This window comes from Chlorocebus sabaeus, chromosome 12 (assembly GCF_047675955.1).
Source record: "Chlorocebus sabaeus isolate Y175 chromosome 12, mChlSab1.0.hap1, whole genome shotgun sequence".
Taxonomy (NCBI): Eukaryota; Metazoa; Chordata; class Mammalia; order Primates; family Cercopithecidae; genus Chlorocebus; species Chlorocebus sabaeus.
This window is the reverse complement of record NC_132915.1, coordinates 48197031-48215174: the sequence shown is the minus strand read 5'-3', so window position 1 is coordinate 48215174 and position 18144 is coordinate 48197031. Positions and strand designations below refer to the sequence as shown.

The window sequence follows — 18144 nt, the reverse complement described above, 5'->3', positions numbered from 1 at the left end:
TTTGGATTTTACTTCCTATTCTTTGCCTCAAGCTTTGCCGTCTTTCTCATGGGTAAGTACCTCCGATTTGGGTTCAGAGGAAGAAAAAAAATAAACTCCTTCCCAACTGGAATACAAATAACAGTATTGGGATGAGGAGGAGGGAGTGAAGTGAGTATCAAATTCCAAGGCTGGGGGGTCCTGGACAGTTCCAGGGGATGCCTGTGGGGCTGGGAAGGAGGGGGTCAGCAGGTCCGTGTCAGGTGAGAAGCAGAGCTGTGATGGGCGCAGAGCTGGCTGGCTAAGCGGGAGGCACTCTGTGTGCCTTCAGAGTTAACAGCACTTTCTGTTTAGTAGCCTGGCCCCTGAGAGTTGTTGATGTGTCAACCCCTGTGGGCACCAGCCAGACTGACTGCAGGGGAACTGGAGGCTGATTTCCTCCAGCACTGGACCAACAGCACCTGGCTCTCTCAGGGCCAGGATGGAGATCGCGGAAGCCCTTGAGGCATACCCTGTCATGCCTATATACACATCTCTGCACACACCCATGCACCCCACTGAAAATGCTCAACTCCACCACCAGCTCACAGTCCCTGGGGAAGCTGACCCCATGCCCTGTGCTCAGGGTTGGTCCCAGGGACTGCTCTCTGCACTTGATGCTCTGTGGGGAATTTGCAGAAGGTTCTTGGGGGTTGGAACATACTGTTTTCACATGGGGTGATGTTGCAGCGCTGCCAGTTGGCAGGCCGGGGTCCCCAGGAGCACAGGTGCTCAGGCACTGCCTTATTGGTGCGGGCATGCACACACTCCACACGCCGGGACTGGAAGCCGTAGTTGCCACAGGTAGCTGTGCACAGGGTCCACAGGCTGACTCTCCAGTGTACGCTGCAGGCCTCTGACCAGCAGTTCTGGGTGCTCACGGGCCTGCAGGAGGATGGTGGCAGGGTTAAGGTTTGCTTCTGTGGTGGCTGAATCAGGGCAGATGTGAAAACAGTGCTGCAAACTCAGAAATGTTAGGTGATTCCTCAAGAACTTTCAGCATTACTAGACCTGGGTTCTAATCTCTGTGCTGTTACTAAATGGCCATATGATCTCAAGAAGGCTATTTCCTCTTATTGGGCCTCCATTTGCTCTTCTCTGTAATGAATATGGATCTCACCGCATGACTGAAGAATGAGCTCTCCCCTATGTGGACACTGGCAGAGCCTGGTCTCACAGGCTGGGCTCTTAGGTGGGGGTGGTGAGTCCCCTTGCCCCAGGGGGACATCTATAAGGAAGTGTTATAAGGATGGGGACTGGATTGGAATGGTAGGTCGAGACTGAGGAACAAGGGCTCTCATCTTAGCCTAACTTCTAGAGGGAGGTCAACAAGAGTGAGGGGTTTGAGCCTTTGAGACTTGGTGGCCGTTGTGTAGACCTCACCTCCTGCCCACCCTGGGGCTAGTGTGGGTCTCTTGAGGTATGAGGCCTCTCTCAGAAGAATAACACCCTTGCACTTTTCATCCCTGAGAGAGAAAATCCCAGCCTAGCCCATTAGGTAAGCACAAGACCGACACTGAGTCATCTGCCTCTGGGGAGGCCAGTGGCTTGGGGTGAATGGAGGTGAGAGGGCAGGGCTTGGGTCTGTGGTAAGTAGGAAGAGAAACATTCACTCAGCACCATCTTTCCGTGCTGTTGACACGGGGCTGGGAAAAGGAGATTCAGGGCTTTCTCTTACCTCGGAAGAGCACTGCACTGCTCTGATGGTAAGGTGATGCCATCCCGTGTCTGGCAGAAGACTTGTCTGTGTTGCACAGCTAGGTGAGGCCCGATGCAAGGCCCATTGCACTGGAAAGCAGAAAAAGGTAACATACAGCACATTAGCCAAGTCAAGGGTGGAGGCCGCCATGCTTGGGGTGCATGGGATGCAAGATCCTTGTGTAGGTCTTGTTGGAGGCTCTCAGACCATTCATCTTTCCCCTCTTTGGGCTAACTAAAAGACATTCACTGATATGTTTTCTTTATGGGATGGTTAGCTTTCCTGTGGTCTGTGGGTATTCTGCCAGCAAATGGCTAATGGTAGTGTAGAACCAGTAAGAGAAAGTCAAGCCCCTCTCAGATTAACCATATGAAAGATATTTTGGCATAATATGCTAGGAATGTGGTGGTAGACTTTAGAACTGAAGACCCCTAAATAGCTCCACCCCTTCAGAGCAGAGAGGCTAATATGGTTTATTGTTTTCTTGCTAAAGTCATCCAAATAACCAACTCCATCCTTTCTTTCCCTGGCTTCGTTTTCTGCAGGTTAAATCTAGGATGACTGAACAGAAAGCAGACTTAGGTATGCAGAGTCCCCCCTCATATTCTCTTGCTGTGTGCTCATGGAGATCGTTAAACTTTCCCCAGAATTCATGGAGCCTGACCCTGTCACAGTAAATACACTTAGCAACAATTGTCTGTGAAATACAAAAGCAGCAGGCCTTTAGCCAACATCTGCTATTTTAGTAGAACAAGAGGATAGGCATCCCATGGAGGTCACTTGAGAACAAAGGCTCTTAACTTGGGGGTCTTTGGGTCCCTAGGGTTCCACTGGGGGTGGTGCTGGGGTGTTAATCCTTAATAGTATAAGCAAAAGTTTTGTGTTTATTGGCTTTTTTCTAGCAAGAGGTTCCCTCTAGCTTTCATCAAGTACTCAAAGGGATCCATGACCTCAAAGATTAAGAACCACTGAAAGAGCAGGATTTAAGGTAAAAGTAGCTCTCTTGGGTCAGACAGCTGTGCCCAAGGTTAGTTATTGCTCTTCTGGACTCTGAAGGGTCCAGTTTGACACTATTATTCACAAACACATGGAGGGTTGAGGTAAATGTAAAAACAAACAAACAAAAAACCCCTTAACACCAATAACCGGGACTTTTTTTTGAGGCAGGGTCTCTTTCTGTTGCCCAGGTTGGAGTGCCGTGGCACAATCTCAGCTTACTGCAGCCTTCAACTCCTAGGCTCAAGTGATTCTCCCACCTCAGCCTCCTGAGTGGCTAAAATTTATCTCTTTAAACATATTTTTAAAAAGAACTTTTTTTTCTTTTTCTCAGATGGAGTCTCACTCTGTCACCAGGCTGGAGTGCAGTGGCACAATCTCGGCTTACTGCAACCTCTGCCTCTCAGGTACAAGTGATTATCCTGTCTCAGCCTCCCAAGTAGCTGGGACTACAGGCACATGCCATCATGCCCGGCTATTTTTTGTATTTTTAGTAGAGATAGGGTTTCACCATGTTGGTCAGGCTGGTCTTGAACTCTTGACCTCAGGTGATCTGCCTGCCTCGGCCTCCAAAAGTGCTGGGATTACAGGAGTAAGCCACTGTGCCTGGCCAAAAAATAACTTTTTATTGTGAAGCACAGTGTGCATACAGAAAACTGATTAACAGCCAGGTGTGGTGGTTGATGCCTGTATTCCCAGCTATGCAGAAGGCTAAGGCAAGAGTATTGCTTGAGCCCAGGAATTTGAGGCTATAGTGCACCATGATCATGCCTGTGAACAGTCACTACATTCCAGCCTGGACAACATAGTGAGACCCCATCTCTAAAAAAAAAAAAGTGATTAAAACATGAAGTATATCTCAGGGAGTTCTATAAAGTGAGTATAATTGACCTTTAAACAACATGGGTTTGAAATGGGCAGGTCAACTTATACATTTTTTTTTTTCCAACCAAAGGTCTTGGGATGTGAAACCCAGGTATATGGAGGGCCAACTTTTTGTATATGCAGGTTCTGTGAGATTGACTACAGGACTTGAGTTTGTGTGGATTTTGGTATATACAGGTACTCCTTACATCAATCACCTATGGATACCAAGGGACAACTGTATAAAAGCAAAGCTAGCTGCATGGATGTCCCTACACCCTTAGAAGGAAACTGTAGTTGGTTTGATGCTCTACTGTCAACCTTGACATTCATTATAGTTTTTGAACAAGCAGCCCCACATTTTTATGTTGCAATGGGCCCCACAACTTATGTAGCTAGTCCTGTATACACGTGAAGAAATAAAATGCTGTCAGCAACTCAGGAGCCTAGTTTGTGTCTACTCTTTACTCTCTTTCCCTTCTCCACATGTAACCACTGAGACATAACTTTTAAAATAGTTTAGTTTATGACTGTTTTTGAAATTTACATAAATGAACCATATTTCATGTTTGTTTTATATCTGGTATTTTCTTACAATGTATTATGTACATAACTGAAGTTTGTTCATTTTCACTGATGTATAGAACTTTATTTTATGAACATACCATGATTGAATTTTCCATTCTACTTTTGATTAACACTTGGTTTCTTTTTTCTTTTTCTTTTTGTTTTGAGACAGAGTCTTGGAGTGCAGTGGTATGATCTCTGCTCACTGCAACTTCCACCTCCTGAGTTCAAGCGATTCCTGACCCTCAGCCTCTCAAGTAGCTGGGACTACAGGCGCCCACCACCACACCTGGCTAACTTTTGTATTTTTCGCAGAGACAGGGTTTTGCCATGTTGGCCAGGCTGGTCTCGAATTCCTGACCTCAAGTGATCTGCCTGCTTCGGACTCCCAAAGTGTTGGGATTACAGGTATGAGCCACCATACCTGGCCAATCCTTTTTATTTCTGTAATACTGGTAGTAATGTCTCCATTTTCATTTCTGATTTTAGGAATTTGAGTCTTCTCTCTTTTTCTTTGCCAATATAGCTAAAAGTTTGTCTATTTTGGCCAACCTTTTTGAAGAATTTACTTTCGGTTTTGCTGAGTTTTCTTTACTATTCTCTAATCTTTATTATCCTCTTCTGCTAGTATTAGGTTTAGTTTGCTTGTTTTCTGTAAATTTTTAAGGTGTAAAGTTAAGATGTTGATTTGAAGTCTTTCTTTTTTAATGTAAGCATGTACAGCCATAAATTTTTCTCTTGCCTACTTTTTAATGGGGTTATTTTCTTGTAAATTTTTTTAAGTTCCTTTTAGACTCTGGATATTAGACCTTTGTCAGATAGATAGATGGCAAAATTTTTCTATTCTGTAGATTGTGTGTTCTCTTGAATGATAGTTTCTTTTGCTGTGCAGAAGCTCTTTAGTTTAATTAGAACCCATTTGTCAATTTTTGCTTTTGTTGCAATTGCTTTTGGCATCTACATCATGAAATCTTTGCCTATGCCTATGTTCTGAATGGTATTGCCTAGGTTTTCTTCTAGGGTTTTTATAGTTTGGGGTTTTACATTTAAGTCTTTAATCCATCTTGAGTTAATTTTTGTATAAGGTGTACAGAAGGGGTCCAGTATCAATTTTCTGCATACAGCTAGCCAGTTATCCCAGCACCATCTATTAAATAGGGAGTCCTTTCTCCATTGCTTGTTTTTGTCAGGTTTGTCAAAGATCAGATGGTTGTAGGTATGTGGTCTTATTTCTGAGTTCTCTATTCTGTTTCATCGGTCTGTATGTCTGTTCTTATAACAGTACCATCCTGTTTTTGTTACTATAGTATAGTTTGAAGTCAGGTAGTGTGATGCCTCCAGCTGTGTTCTTTTTGCTTAGGATTGTCTTGGCTATTCGGGCTCTTTTTGGGTTTCATATGAATTTTAAAACAGTTTTCTTTTCTAATTCTGTGGTGAATGTCAATGATAGTTTAATGGGAAGAGCATTGAATCTATAAACTCCTTTGGGCAGTATGGCCATTTTCATGATGTTGATTCTTCCTATCAATGAGCATGAAATGTTTCTCCATTTGTTTGTGTCCTCTCTGATTTCCTCAAGCAGTGGTTTGTAGATCTCCTTGAAGAGGTCCCTCACTTCCCTCGTTAGCTGTATTCCTAGGTATTTTATTCTCTTTGTAGCAACTGTGAATGCGAGTTCATTCCTGATTTGACTCTCTGCTTGCCTGTTGTTTGTGTATAGGAACGCCAGCAATTTTTGCACATTAATTTTGTGTCCTGGGACTTTGCTGAAGTTGCTTATCAGCTTAAGAAGCTTTTGGGCTGAGACGATGGGATTTTATAGATAAAGGGTCATGTCATCTGCAAACAAAGATAATTTGACTTCCTCTCTATTTAAATACGCTTTATTTCTTTCTCTTGCCTGATTGCCTTGGCGAGAACTTCCAATACTACATTGACTAGGAGTGGTGAGAGAGGGCTTCCTTGTCTTGTGCTGGTTTTCAAGGGGAATGCTTTCAGCTTTTTCCCATTCTATATAATATTGACTGTTGATTTGCCAAATATGGCTCTTATTATTTTGAGGTATGTTCTTTCAATACCTAGTGGAGATTTTTAACATAAAGGGATGTTGAATTTTATTGAAGGTCTTTCCTGTGTCTATTGAGATAGTTGTGTTTTTTGTCTTTAGTTCTTTTTATGTGTGAATGACATTTATTGATTTGCATATGTTGAACCAACCTTACATCCCAGGGCTGAAGCCAACTTGATCGTGGTGGATAAACTTTTTGATGTGCTGCTGGATTTTCCAACTTGGTTCTGTTCTCCCTGTCTCTTTCAAGTACCCCAGTCAGTCATAGGTTTGGTCTTTTTACATAGTCCCATATTTCTCAGAGGACTTGTTTGTTCCTTTTCATTCTTTTTTCTCTATTCTTGTCTGCCTGTCTTATTTCAGAAAGATAGTCATCAAGCTCTGAGGTTCTTTCTTCTGCTTGGTCTATTCTGCTATTGATACTTGTGATTGCATTGTGAATTTCTCATGTTGTGTTTTTCAGCTCCATCAGGTCATTATGCTCCTCCTCTAAACTGGCTATTCTGGTTACCAGCTCCTATTGTTTTATTGTGATTCTTGGCTTCTTTGCATTGAGTTACAACATGCTCCTTTAGCTCAGCGAAGTTTGTTATTATCCACCTTCTTTTTTTGAGATGGAGTCTCACTCTGTCACCCAGACTGGAGTGCAGTGGCATGATCTCAGCTCACTGCAACCTCTGCCTCCGGGTTCAAGTGATTCTCCTGCCTCAGCCTCCCAAGTAGCTGGGACTACAGGCACCCACCATCATGCCCAGCTAATTTTTTTTTTTTTTGGTTTTAGTAGAGACAGGGTTTCACCATATTGGCCAGGCTGGTCTTGAACTCCTCACCTTGTGGTCTGCCTGCTTTGGCCTCCTGAAGTGCTAGGATTACAGGCATGAGCCACTGCACCTTGCCTTTTACACACCTTCTGAAGCATACTTCTGTCAATTTAACTATCTTACCTCAGCCCAGTTCTGTGCCCTTGCTGGAGAGGTGTTAATTTCATTTGGAGGAGAAGAGGCACTCTGGCTTTTTGAGTTTTCAGCACTATTGTTGATTCTTTCTCAACTTTGTGGGCTTATCTACCTTTGATCTTTGAGGTTGCTGATCTTTGAATGGAGATTTTGTGGGGTCTTTTTCATTGATGTTGTTATTGGTTTCTATTTAATAGGCCACTGTTCTGTAGGGCTGCTGCGGTTTGCTGGGGGATCACTCCAGGCCCTAGTTGCCTGGGTTTTCCCCTTACCTGGATGTATCACCAGTGAAGTCTGCAAAACAGCAAAGATGGCAGCCTGCCCCTTCCTCTGGGAGCTCTGTCCCAGGTGGGTACTGACCTGTTGCTGGCCCAGATATTCCTGTAGGAGGTGTCTGGAGACCCCTGTTGGGAGGTCTCACCCAGTCAGGAGGGATGGGATCAGGAACCCAGTTAAAGAATCAGTCTGGCTGTTTTTTGGTAGAACAGCTGTGCTGTGTTGTGGGGAACCCTTCTTTGTCCAGACTGCCTGGACTTTCCAGGCAGTCCTGGAAAGGCTGAGTCAATTGAACTGCAGAGACTGTGACTGCCCCTTACCCTGAAGACTCTGTCCCAGGAAGAGATCAGAGATCTGTTAGTATAACCCTGGTTGGAATTGCTGAAATTCCTGCAGGGAGGCCAGATGGATCAGGGCCCCACTTAAATAATCAGTCTGGCCATGATCTGTCACAGCAGCTGGGCTGTCTTGTGAGGGACTTCCCCTCTTCTGGGCTGCCAGGACTAACTGGAGTGGGCAGGCTAGAACAGCTGGGTTGACCTAACCATAGAAATGGTGGCCACCCCTCCCCTGGGAACTAATCTGCCTCAGGCAGTCTCCAGCCTGATGCACTCGGCAGCTGGAATTCCAAGCCAGTGGGTCTTAAACTTGTGAGGTGCCATGTTAAGTGGGGCCTGCAGAATGATGCTGCTTGGCTGCTGGGATTCCTAGGGCCTGAGTCTGAAAGACTTCTGGGTCTCTGTGTGAGTCTGAGCAACTGCTCTGCTGAGACTGCACAGCTCTGCGTGTCAAACCCAAGGCCTTGGTTGCATTGGCTCACTAGAGGATCTCCTGATCCACTGGTTGCAAAGATCCATAGCAGAAGTGTGGTTTCCAGGTTGGGGTTGTGCAATCACTTACCACTTCCCTTGGCTGGGGGTGAAGGTTTTTCAGCTCCGTGCTGCCCCCAGGTGGGCCAGTGGCCTACCCATGGGTCAAGTTGATTGACTAGTCAGTCCCAGTGAGAGAACCTGGGTATGTTAGATGAAGGTGCCAAATTCACTCCCCATTTTCATTCCTCTCTGCTAGAGCTGTGGACTACAGCTGCTTCTAATCAGCCCTCTTGGCCCCTCCCCCTCTTTCTGCACTTTAAATATATAATTCCACTGCCTTCTGTCCTACAAGTTTTCTGCTGAGAAATCAGTTTACAATGTTATTGAGAATTTCTTGTACACGAGTTGCTTTTCTTGCTGCTTTCAAGGTTCCCTCTTTGTTTCTTACTTAAGACTGATTTTAATGTGTCTTAGTGTGGGTCCCTTTGGGTTTTTCAACTTGGAGTTTGTTTAGTGTCTTGGATTTGTAGATTCATGTCTTTTATCTAAGTTGGGAAGTTTTTGGCCATTATTTCTGCAAATCATCTTTCAACTCCTTTCTGTCTTCTTCTGAGACTCTCAAAATGTTTATGTTGGTCCACTTGAAGGTGTCTCACAACTCTTTTAGGCTCTGTTTACTGTCTTCTCCTCAGACTCAATAATTTTGATTGGCCTGTCTTCAAGTTTGAAAATTCTTTCTGCTGCCTGCAAAATCTGCTGTTGAATCCCGCTAGTAAATTTTCAGTTCAGTTATAGTACTTTCAGCTCCCAGTTTAGCATATTTAAGATAGTTGTTTTAAAGTGTTTTTCTTTTATGTTCAATGCCTATGTTTATTTTCTTCCTTCAAATGGGCCATATTTTCTCATTTCTTTGTATGGCTTGTGATTTTATTGTTGAAAACTGGCCATTTGAAAAATTGCCATTTCTCCTACTCTCTGTAGACTGGCTCTGTGATTGGGCAGTCCATCACTGATTAGCTGGGTACACTCTGAGCATAGTAAAAGGTCTGAGGTGAAAGTGTAAGGTCTTCAGATCTTTTATGTGGTTTGTATGGGCCGTCTCCCTATACATAGGTGCTTTTGAGTGTCTTAATTTCCCAGAGTCTCACTCAAGGTTCTCCTTGGGACTTTAGAGGGTCAATTGTATGTCTCCACCCATAATCTTTTTCCCCAGGTGTCTGCAGGTCTGTGGTCCTTGTGCAGATTTCACAATTAGTGGCTGCTACGTTGTCAAGATCAAAACCATGCCACATGGAGGAGGGGTGGGGCAAGGATGAAATGAAAATACCAGGAAATTTCATATCATTTTAAAGATGGCTTTTTCTTTATTGGCTGTTTACTTGGTTGCTATAGAACTTGGGCTGTTTTCCAGAACACTTATAAGGTTAGTTCAGCCAGTTTCTAGTTGTTTTTTTGATGCTTCCATAAGAGAACATGGACTTGGAGCTTCCTAATTTGCCATTTTGCTAATGTCTCTTGACTACACTGGGAATTCTTGAAGGAGTAATGTGTCCCTGCAAGCACTTATTTCCTCCATTCTCATTTGTAACTAAACCTATTGCTGGTTTGATTTCAGTGCCTACTTTTACACTGAAACTGCCATTCACAGAGTTACCAGTGACTGCCTATCAGTCAAGTTCGAATATGCACTGTATGTACAATATAAGGCCAATGCTTATTTTGTATTTTGTTTATTCTGTTGGATGTATTTTTATACTATTGACTTCCTTCCTTCTTGATAAAGCTCCTCCACTGGTTTCTGTGAATTTTCCCACTCATTAGGTTAATCTTTTTTCCTCTTCTTCCCCCAGGTTAATTAGTGGTGTTTTCCCCAGGGTTCTGTCCTGTGCCTTTTTCCTTAATCTGATCCTTTCCCTCTCTCTGGATGATACCATCTATGATTCTTAGCCACCACTTGTATACTAATGACTTTCAAATTGATAGTGTTTAGCACAGTTCTCTTTTAAGCCCCAGACCTGTATGTGCAACTACTTAATGAGCATCTGTACTTAGATATCTCTTACTAAACATGTCCCAAACAATTCCATATAGCACTAATCCACCCTCTTTTTTCTGTATTCCTATCTAGTTATTCAATTCAGACCCTCCAGTAAAATTTTGACTTCCTTCCTTTCTCTCATCCCTGATATCCAATGGCTCATGGAAGCCATGTGAATCACACTTATAAAGAGAAATGGATTCCTCTCTATTGGCATTGCTCAATACCTTCATTCTGACCACCAAAATTGCTCACCTAGATTAGGTTTCTCTTTCTGTAGTCCTTTCACTTGCCAATTTGATCACTATACTGCAGACAGCATACCTTTTTTTTAAAAAAGAAAAAAAAAAAAAGAGGCTTTTGCTTTGTCACCCAGGCTGGAGTAGTGAAAGTGGTGTGATCACAGCTCATTGCAGCTTCAACCTCTCAAGTGATCCTTCTGCCTCAGCCTCCTGAGTAGCTGAGATTACCGGCATGAGCCATTGTGCCTGGCCAGACAATAATCTTAAAAGTCTGATTGTGCCACTCCTTCTTAAAAATCTTTGTAGTTGCACTTACAATAAAATCCAAATTCTTTGTACAGCATACAAGACCCTTTTATGATCTTGCACCTGCTTTCCAGGCCACATTTCTATTTCTATTCTGTCATTTCATTCTCCTGCAAACATTGTGGGCTGCTTTTCCCTTCATTTCTTCACACATGCTTATAAATGGGACACATTCCCCTCCCAAGAGAGGTGTCCCACAAATGTATGTTGGATTAAAAGAAGAAAGTTGAATTATTACATGAAGCCAGATTGTTGGAGCTAAGAAGGTGGTCTTGGTTTTACATGGACTAAAATCGGCATGGTTTTCTTATACAAATGTTTTTCCTTCTGCCTACCTTCATGAAGTCTAACACTATTCCAAAAGGAATTTTTTATTAGAAACTATCATCACTTTCATTCTCACAGGAGTGGAGTGTGGATGTTTGAGAAGCATCTACAGTTTGAAGCACAGTATCAGCAATATTACCGGCAGAGAGACATCAACAGGATTGTGAGATGAAGCATTTGTCTGCAATCTGTAATGCCTCAAGCCTTGCTACTCTTTCAAGTGAAGCCCTTGGTCGAAGAGCATTGATGTTACCAGAAGTTTTGAGAAATTCAGCAACCCAAGTTCTACCTAAGACATACCATATTAGAATTTGCATCTTTAATAAGATTCCCAGGTGATTCACATTAAAGCTTGAAACATACTGTCCTGGAGGGTTGCAGAAAAGAGGAGGAGGGGGTGAATTTTTTTGAGGGGAAGGAATGGAGAAAAGGAGAAAGACATATGTATTTTTCTTTCTGTTAGGAAACAATCACTGGTGCACCATATGTCCCCCCTTGAGTGACCTTGATGACACAGTGCAGAAACATCTCTCATGTGTAGCCAGATCTGTTTGCTATTGTAATTTTATAAACTACCAATAAGCCTCAAGGGCCTGGAAGCAGAGCTGTCTTGAGAGGTATGTGAGCTATGAGAAGTGGACTTTTCCAGGTAAGAGAAAGATGATATTCCCCCAGGCAAGGGGAGCTCATGCCTCTTTGATTATGAAGCATATACATTATGTCACTGGAAATAAGGAAGGGTTAGTAGAAGCTCCAGAAAGGAGTCTCCAGTTAGGCATGTTGATTGACTAGCATTGAGCAGTAGCCTCAACTTACCTGGGACACAAATGGCTTATGAGTTGGAACGTGAACTCTATGGCCAAAAACATTTGATTTTCGTTAAAGATGGCCACAGTGTGTTAACTTAATAGAAAGTCGCAAGTGATTGTTTTCCAAAGGACACACCTAAGGGTGGGAGTGGAGGACATAAATGTAATAATGTATAGATGGCCAATTAGAAGATGTTTTGAGTTGCTAACTGCCTAAAAACATTCAATCACATTGGTTCATAGAATTACACAAAGAATTAAAAGCCTGCTGCTCTGAGGGTGTCTCAGCTGGACAACCAACAAAAGCTATACCTGGCCAGTGAGAATGTGAAAGGAGGAGGTGGCAGTGATAACATTTCACTTCCTACTGTGGCAGCGTCCACTCCTTTAGATTTAGCTTTCAAATAACAACCTCTCTGACTCCTCACCTGGCCCCAGCTGGAGAAGGCCCACTCCACACACAGCTGCTGGTTACAGGCCTGGGTGTCCACAGGCCGCTTGGCAACCTGGGTGCACATGTCATTGGACACAGGGGTGGAGATCCCAGAGGCTTTCAGCTTTTGACAGGTCACCCTGCGGGTCTGGACACCTCCCCCACAGCTCCGGGTACAGGCAGACCAGGAGGTCACCATCCACCTGGGGAGAGGAAGAAGTGTCAGGAGAGCCCTAAAGGGACAAGCCCTGGGGAAAAGAGATCCCCTCCCCACCCCACATCCCTGCTCTTGCCACTAATTTGGGGCCAGTACCCTTTTCACAGTATATACTTGGAAAGATAGGCTGAAAAATGACTCCTCCAAAAGATATCCATGTCAAATCCCTAGTGCCTGTGAATGTTACCTTATGTGGCAAGGTTCTTTGCAGGTGTAATTATGGATTTAAGATAAGATTATCTTGGATTATCTGGCTGGGCCCTATATGCCTGCCATAACAAGTGTTCTTACAGAGAAAGGCAGAGGGAGATTACATACAGAGAAGAGGAGGAGACAATGTGACCATAAAGGCTGAAGGTGGAGTGATGTGGCCACAAGCCAAGGAACACCTGGGACCACCAGAAGCAGATTCTCTCCTAGAACCTTTGGAGGTGATAAGACCCTCCGGATACCTTGATCGTGGACTTCTGGCCTTCAAAATTGTAAGAGAATCAATTTGTTGTTTTGTAACTGCAGTGTTGGTACTTCCTAAAGGAGATACAAGGTTCTAGGGAAGTCAGATCCAAATTTGTGTCACCTCCTGACACAGAAAGTAATCTGGGCCTCACTGAAGTCAAAGTTTTGTCTGGTAGTGCTCAGTGTACTTCCTGCCACACATTTTGGTCAATCCCTCGGAAACAGGATCTCTTGGTGTTATAGTCTATAGCTCTTATACCTCTCAGAGGGCTGCATACATGGTAGAGATAGTTGTTCTCTGAATGTTAGGTTCCAAAAGTGAGACTGTGACAAATGGACTTTTCTCACAAAGCCAACCTGTAAACTGGGAACACTCTGAAATCCTTGGTCCATATACAAACATGCAGGGATTCTCACTGCATGTGTGTGCCCTGTAATAATTCTCAAAGAGACGGAGACAGCTTGGGGAAGTTGCAAGACTTGTTGCTCATGTAATCTAGAACAAAAAAAATCCCACTCTTTGGTTTTAGTGATTGAGAAAATTTATCTAACAAAATGGTTAAAGCAGCTACCTGGGTCACAGCAGGGTTACCCAGTTGTATCTTAAAGAGATAACCAGGGCAACACTTGTTCATGTGCAAAGAAGGATACTAAGTGTTCAAAACATCTGGCAGGCAAAGTGAACCTATGGCTATGTCCTAGCCAAGCGGCGCCACATCTGGCTTTCAGGAGAGGCATGTAGCAGGGAAGGGGAGCAAATTCTTCCTAAATCTGGATCTGTGACTTATTTAGTTTTGTGGCCACTTCCCTGCTCTTTTGCCTTGTAGAGGGATGACTGCATGCAGATTTCCAACCCACAGGAGCAGAGCCACTTAGGAAGCAGGCAAGAGGTGTTTAAAAACTCCTGGGGGCATTGAAATCCAAGAAAACACAGCCATTATTATTTCATTTGCAGAAGTAAATTAAGCTGATTGACTCTGACCATCACCAAATCAAGTCAAAAAGTTCCTGGCACGTCAAAGATCTCTTCTTCATTTTGCATAGCTTGGCAAGGGCAGTTTTCCAGCCTCTTATATCCCTGGTGAATGTCAGGCCTGCATTTCAATCAACTTTTATTTCCAAATATACGTTTCAGCAATTTTTCAGGAGCTGGGGTGTGGGGTTTGAGAATGGAAAGGGCCGGGGTATGTTACAGTTCAGGAAGGGTATAAAAGGACATTAATCATTCCTGTGGAAACCTTCCCGTCAGCAAGTCAAACTGCTGATATTAATGAGCATGTTTCATATTTCATTGAGTCTCTCCTGGTTTCAGCTGCTCCTTATGACTCAGCTGGCAAAACAGAAAGCAGTTGCCTAAGTATTGTATGAAAGTCCTACAGATAGGTAGTAAAGGGGCATTTGAGGGTTGAGGGCAGAGCCAAGGCCCCCCAGGCTCTGAGCACCACACCAGTGCCAACTCCAAGCCCATCTATTATCCACTTAACTACTGCTGAGGACAGAGGATGGGGTGCACAGGGGGACTCATAGCCTCTTGAAGCATGAGGAAGATGGCAGAGGCTTTGGGTGTCATGCTGGGCCACACAAGGAACCCAAATGCTGAGCATGAGGCTACTATCGGAAACAAAGATTTATTTCAACTTTAGTGGGATGCAAGCCTTTGTAGAAAAGAGGAAGATAAGATTTCCCCAACTAAACTGGAGTACTGATTAGCACGGGTGTTTAAGGTTAGACTTGGAGGGTGGGTGGAGCCCAGTAATCATTGTTTCCTCAGCCCTTCAATCGAAAAGACATTGCTTTCTACAAACAACTCAGAGTCAGCTGATTACTGTATGATGGGTGGGGGACTCTATGACTTGCTAGGGCCTGGGATGCTCTTGCTCCCTGAACAGACCTTGTTAGGCACTTGGGAAACCTGGTTGACCATTAGCGGGGTGAGGAATAAACAGAGCTGAGAGAGGTGGTGTAGTCTGAGGATATTTTCAGCAGGGTGGAGAGGCCTGACAAGCCTGTGCCTAGAGGGGAGAACAGCTTCTTGGATAGCATCTCTCCCTGCACAGTGCTACTTAAGGGCTGGCCATCGACCTCGCTAAAAGTGAGGGCCCATCCTAGGGTGGGGAGGTCTGAGCCAGTGTCCGCCGCACTCACCGAGAAGGGCAGTCTCTCCGGTTGCACGCAATGGGCTGCACTGCAGGGCGAACCTTCCCTGCGCAGTGGGCAGGGTTGACCTCCGTGCTGTTCAGCAGGCACCTCAAGCGGGGCTGCTGAACCCCCCGGTTACCACAGGAGGCTGAGCAGGTTGCCAATCTGTCCACAGACCACCAGTAATCTGTCATGGGAGGAGGAGCAGAGTAGAAAAGAATAGAGCATAATTGCCCACACTCTGAATTCCTTCTGAGCAGGGCAGGGAGAGGGTGGAAGTGGTGGATTTGTGGCCTGAAGGAGAGGAGCTATTACAAATGAGGCCCTGCTCCTCGATGGGCACCATTCCCGAACTATTTGGGGAAGTCACGTGGTCTCTAGGGGCCTCAGCCATGAAATGAGTACAGTGACCCTCACCTCACCAAGTTACTGTGGGGACAGGAAATAATGAAAGTAAAGTAGCTCAGTGCCTGACATACAAAGGGTACTTAATTAAGGTCATAGGTCATCTTATTTTTAAAGATATTTGCTACAGTCGTTTTCTTTCCTCATTGGTTCACCAGAAAGTGATTTTGTTTTCTACAAAGATATATAAATATAGTAAATACTTAACCATCACAGTACAGATTCGAGCTGGACTTTGCAAATGTTACCCAAAAAAGCCTATACAGAGAGTGCTTATTTACATGAGACAATGATGTCAGTAAGAAAGCCAGTTGCTTTGGGGGTCTGGGACTCACTGATAGGAAAGCTGTTAAAAATAAATACGAGGTGGCAGATTTTGAGTGCTTATTTGCAAAGTTGTGTATTACAAGTCTTGCAAATAGGCCCTGGCTTCTGGTTTTCAGCAGACACTAGCTGGCTGGCAAGAAAATGGAACATTTGTTTTCCTGTCTGAAAAGCCAAATGGTGAAGGAGGATATTTAGGAAGAAAACTTATCTGCTTAGAAAGATTTCCCTTTCTCCATCTCCAAAAAACTCTGTCCCTTCCCATTGCATCCTTCATTTTGGAATATATCACACACAGGCCACAGGTTGAACTAGCCTATGGAAAACTCTAAAGCCTCACACAGTTTCTATAAAAGGGCCACTTTTCCCACTTTCCCACTGATTTGGCCTCATTTACAACTCTTTCCTGGTGCAGTGAAGGCCAGGCCCCGCCCAAAGGCTTTCTGACCTGCCTATTTTCCTGGAAGGTTAATGCATGAGCCATGTGGGCTTCGCAGTCTGTTCTTTGCCAGGGCCAAAGGAAAGGTGCCTGGAAAGCCCTCAGCTTATGACTAAAGCTGAAGACTCTTCAGGATGATCAGCAGACACTGGCACCAGGCCTGTCTCTCTAGGCAGTAACCAAACAGGCTACTCTGCGTGTGTGTGAGATCTGACTTTGATATATAGTGGTGTTTCCATGGTCCTGAGCAACAGCAACATTATAAGCAGAAGGGCCTATTTCTGAAGGCAGCATTGGCTTTTCCAGGTTCTGCTGGGAGGGGCATGATGGCTGTTCTGAAGAGCCATGTTGACAGAAGTAGGGTCTCACTGTATGGAAACATGGCACAGCTTCGGTTTTCATGCCCTAGGTACCACTGAAGATCAGAAATCACTTTGTTTTACTAGATAGTTAGATTCCCAAACGGGCTTTCTTGTTTAAGAAATTAGTCCAGTTTGCAAAGCCTGCAGGGTTTCTTACCTTGGATCACTAAAGATGCCTTCTGCATGAGTACCCCTGCCTCATTCTGAGCAAGGCAGCTGAATTCTCCTTGAGACCCACCGCTAAGGTTTGCAACTTGAAGGATCTGTCCAGCTGCCAAGATGTGATGTGTCAGTCCTGTGGCAGTGACAATTGGCTGACCACCATGAAACCAGGTGATATTAGGGACAGGGTGACCTGTGATGGGGCAGCCTAGGAGGAGAGGAAAAGAAGAAAGCCTTAGTAAAGCCATAAGGAACACATTCCTGGTGCACTGGTTTACTGTCTTTGTGGCTTTAGAAACTGTACACACAATGTGGCCTTGTCCATGGCATTTTTATTATAGTTGCCATTCCTGGGTGAACAGATGTTTTTATTCTCTGAATTTCTAGGAGGGTGACTATAATTCATTCAATTAAGTAAAATTATTGGATAACAAAAGTACCTATTTCTGTTTATGTCCCTATACTAACTTTAAAATAATGATACAGTTAATCTTCATTCCTTGAACAGTGTTTTCAAGATAAGTAGTTCTTAGAGTGATTTTTTTTTTTCTGACAAATTCCTCCTTCAAATACAATATGTTGGGGAAAAAATACCATACTATATAGTAATAGTTAAGAAACAAACTTGAATTGGTAAAAGTATCATATTCCCTCATTTTACTTGTTATGTGATTTTTCCAGTCAAAATTTTTTTCATCAGAGACTAGGAACACAATTTTAAACCTGGATCTTTTTTTCTGCATAAGGCTTTGTCTTCTGAAGGCTTTTGCAAAGCCGGCACTGGACATGTACAATATTATACATATCTACAGAGCCATCAAACATATTTTGATATAATAAACTCAGATATCGTCATGTCTACCTAAGACTTTGTAGTGTAGAATCAGTAAGATAAACAGGTTGCAGTTGTGAGAGAAATTCCTGGAAGGACAGGGTATTTGCTGTGTTCGCTCTTGTGCCCCAGCAACTTACCTTCCACAGAGAATTTATTTGGGTATGTAAAATGCATTAAGTCATTGAAAATTAAAGAATCTGAAGATTTTTTTTCCCCTCAGTTCACTTAGAAAAAATATCTGTTTGGTACCTACTGCTCTGGGGAGAGTTAAGATAAGATAATTAAGACTATCTTCCCTCTTCCAGGGAGATCCCAGCTGGTATAAGATTTTTAAAAAACACACTCAAAACTGCAGATGCAAGGCAGGAAATGATGAGATATGAGGCACAAAGAT

The 18144-nt window shown here is 43.8% G+C and overlaps 1 protein-coding gene across 3 annotated transcripts in view; it reads right to left on the bottom strand.

Moving 5' to 3' along the window:
- ADAMTSL1 (ADAMTS like 1) overlaps nucleotides 1-18144 on the bottom strand; it is a 419132-nt gene that overhangs the window by 3340 nt on the left and 397648 nt on the right. For all 3 annotated transcript variants that reach the window (XM_007969153.3, XM_007969155.3, XM_007969154.3), the window contains 5 exons: nucleotides 16911-17123; nucleotides 15230-15410; nucleotides 12407-12614; nucleotides 1697-1806; nucleotides 683-903 (listed from right to left, as the gene is read on the bottom strand). In XM_007969153.3, the coding sequence (XP_007967344.3) occupies nucleotides 683-903; nucleotides 1697-1806; nucleotides 12407-12614; nucleotides 15230-15410; nucleotides 16911-17123 (933 nt within the window). The remainder of the gene's footprint in view (nucleotides 1-682; nucleotides 904-1696; nucleotides 1807-12406; nucleotides 12615-15229; nucleotides 15411-16910; nucleotides 17124-18144) is intronic.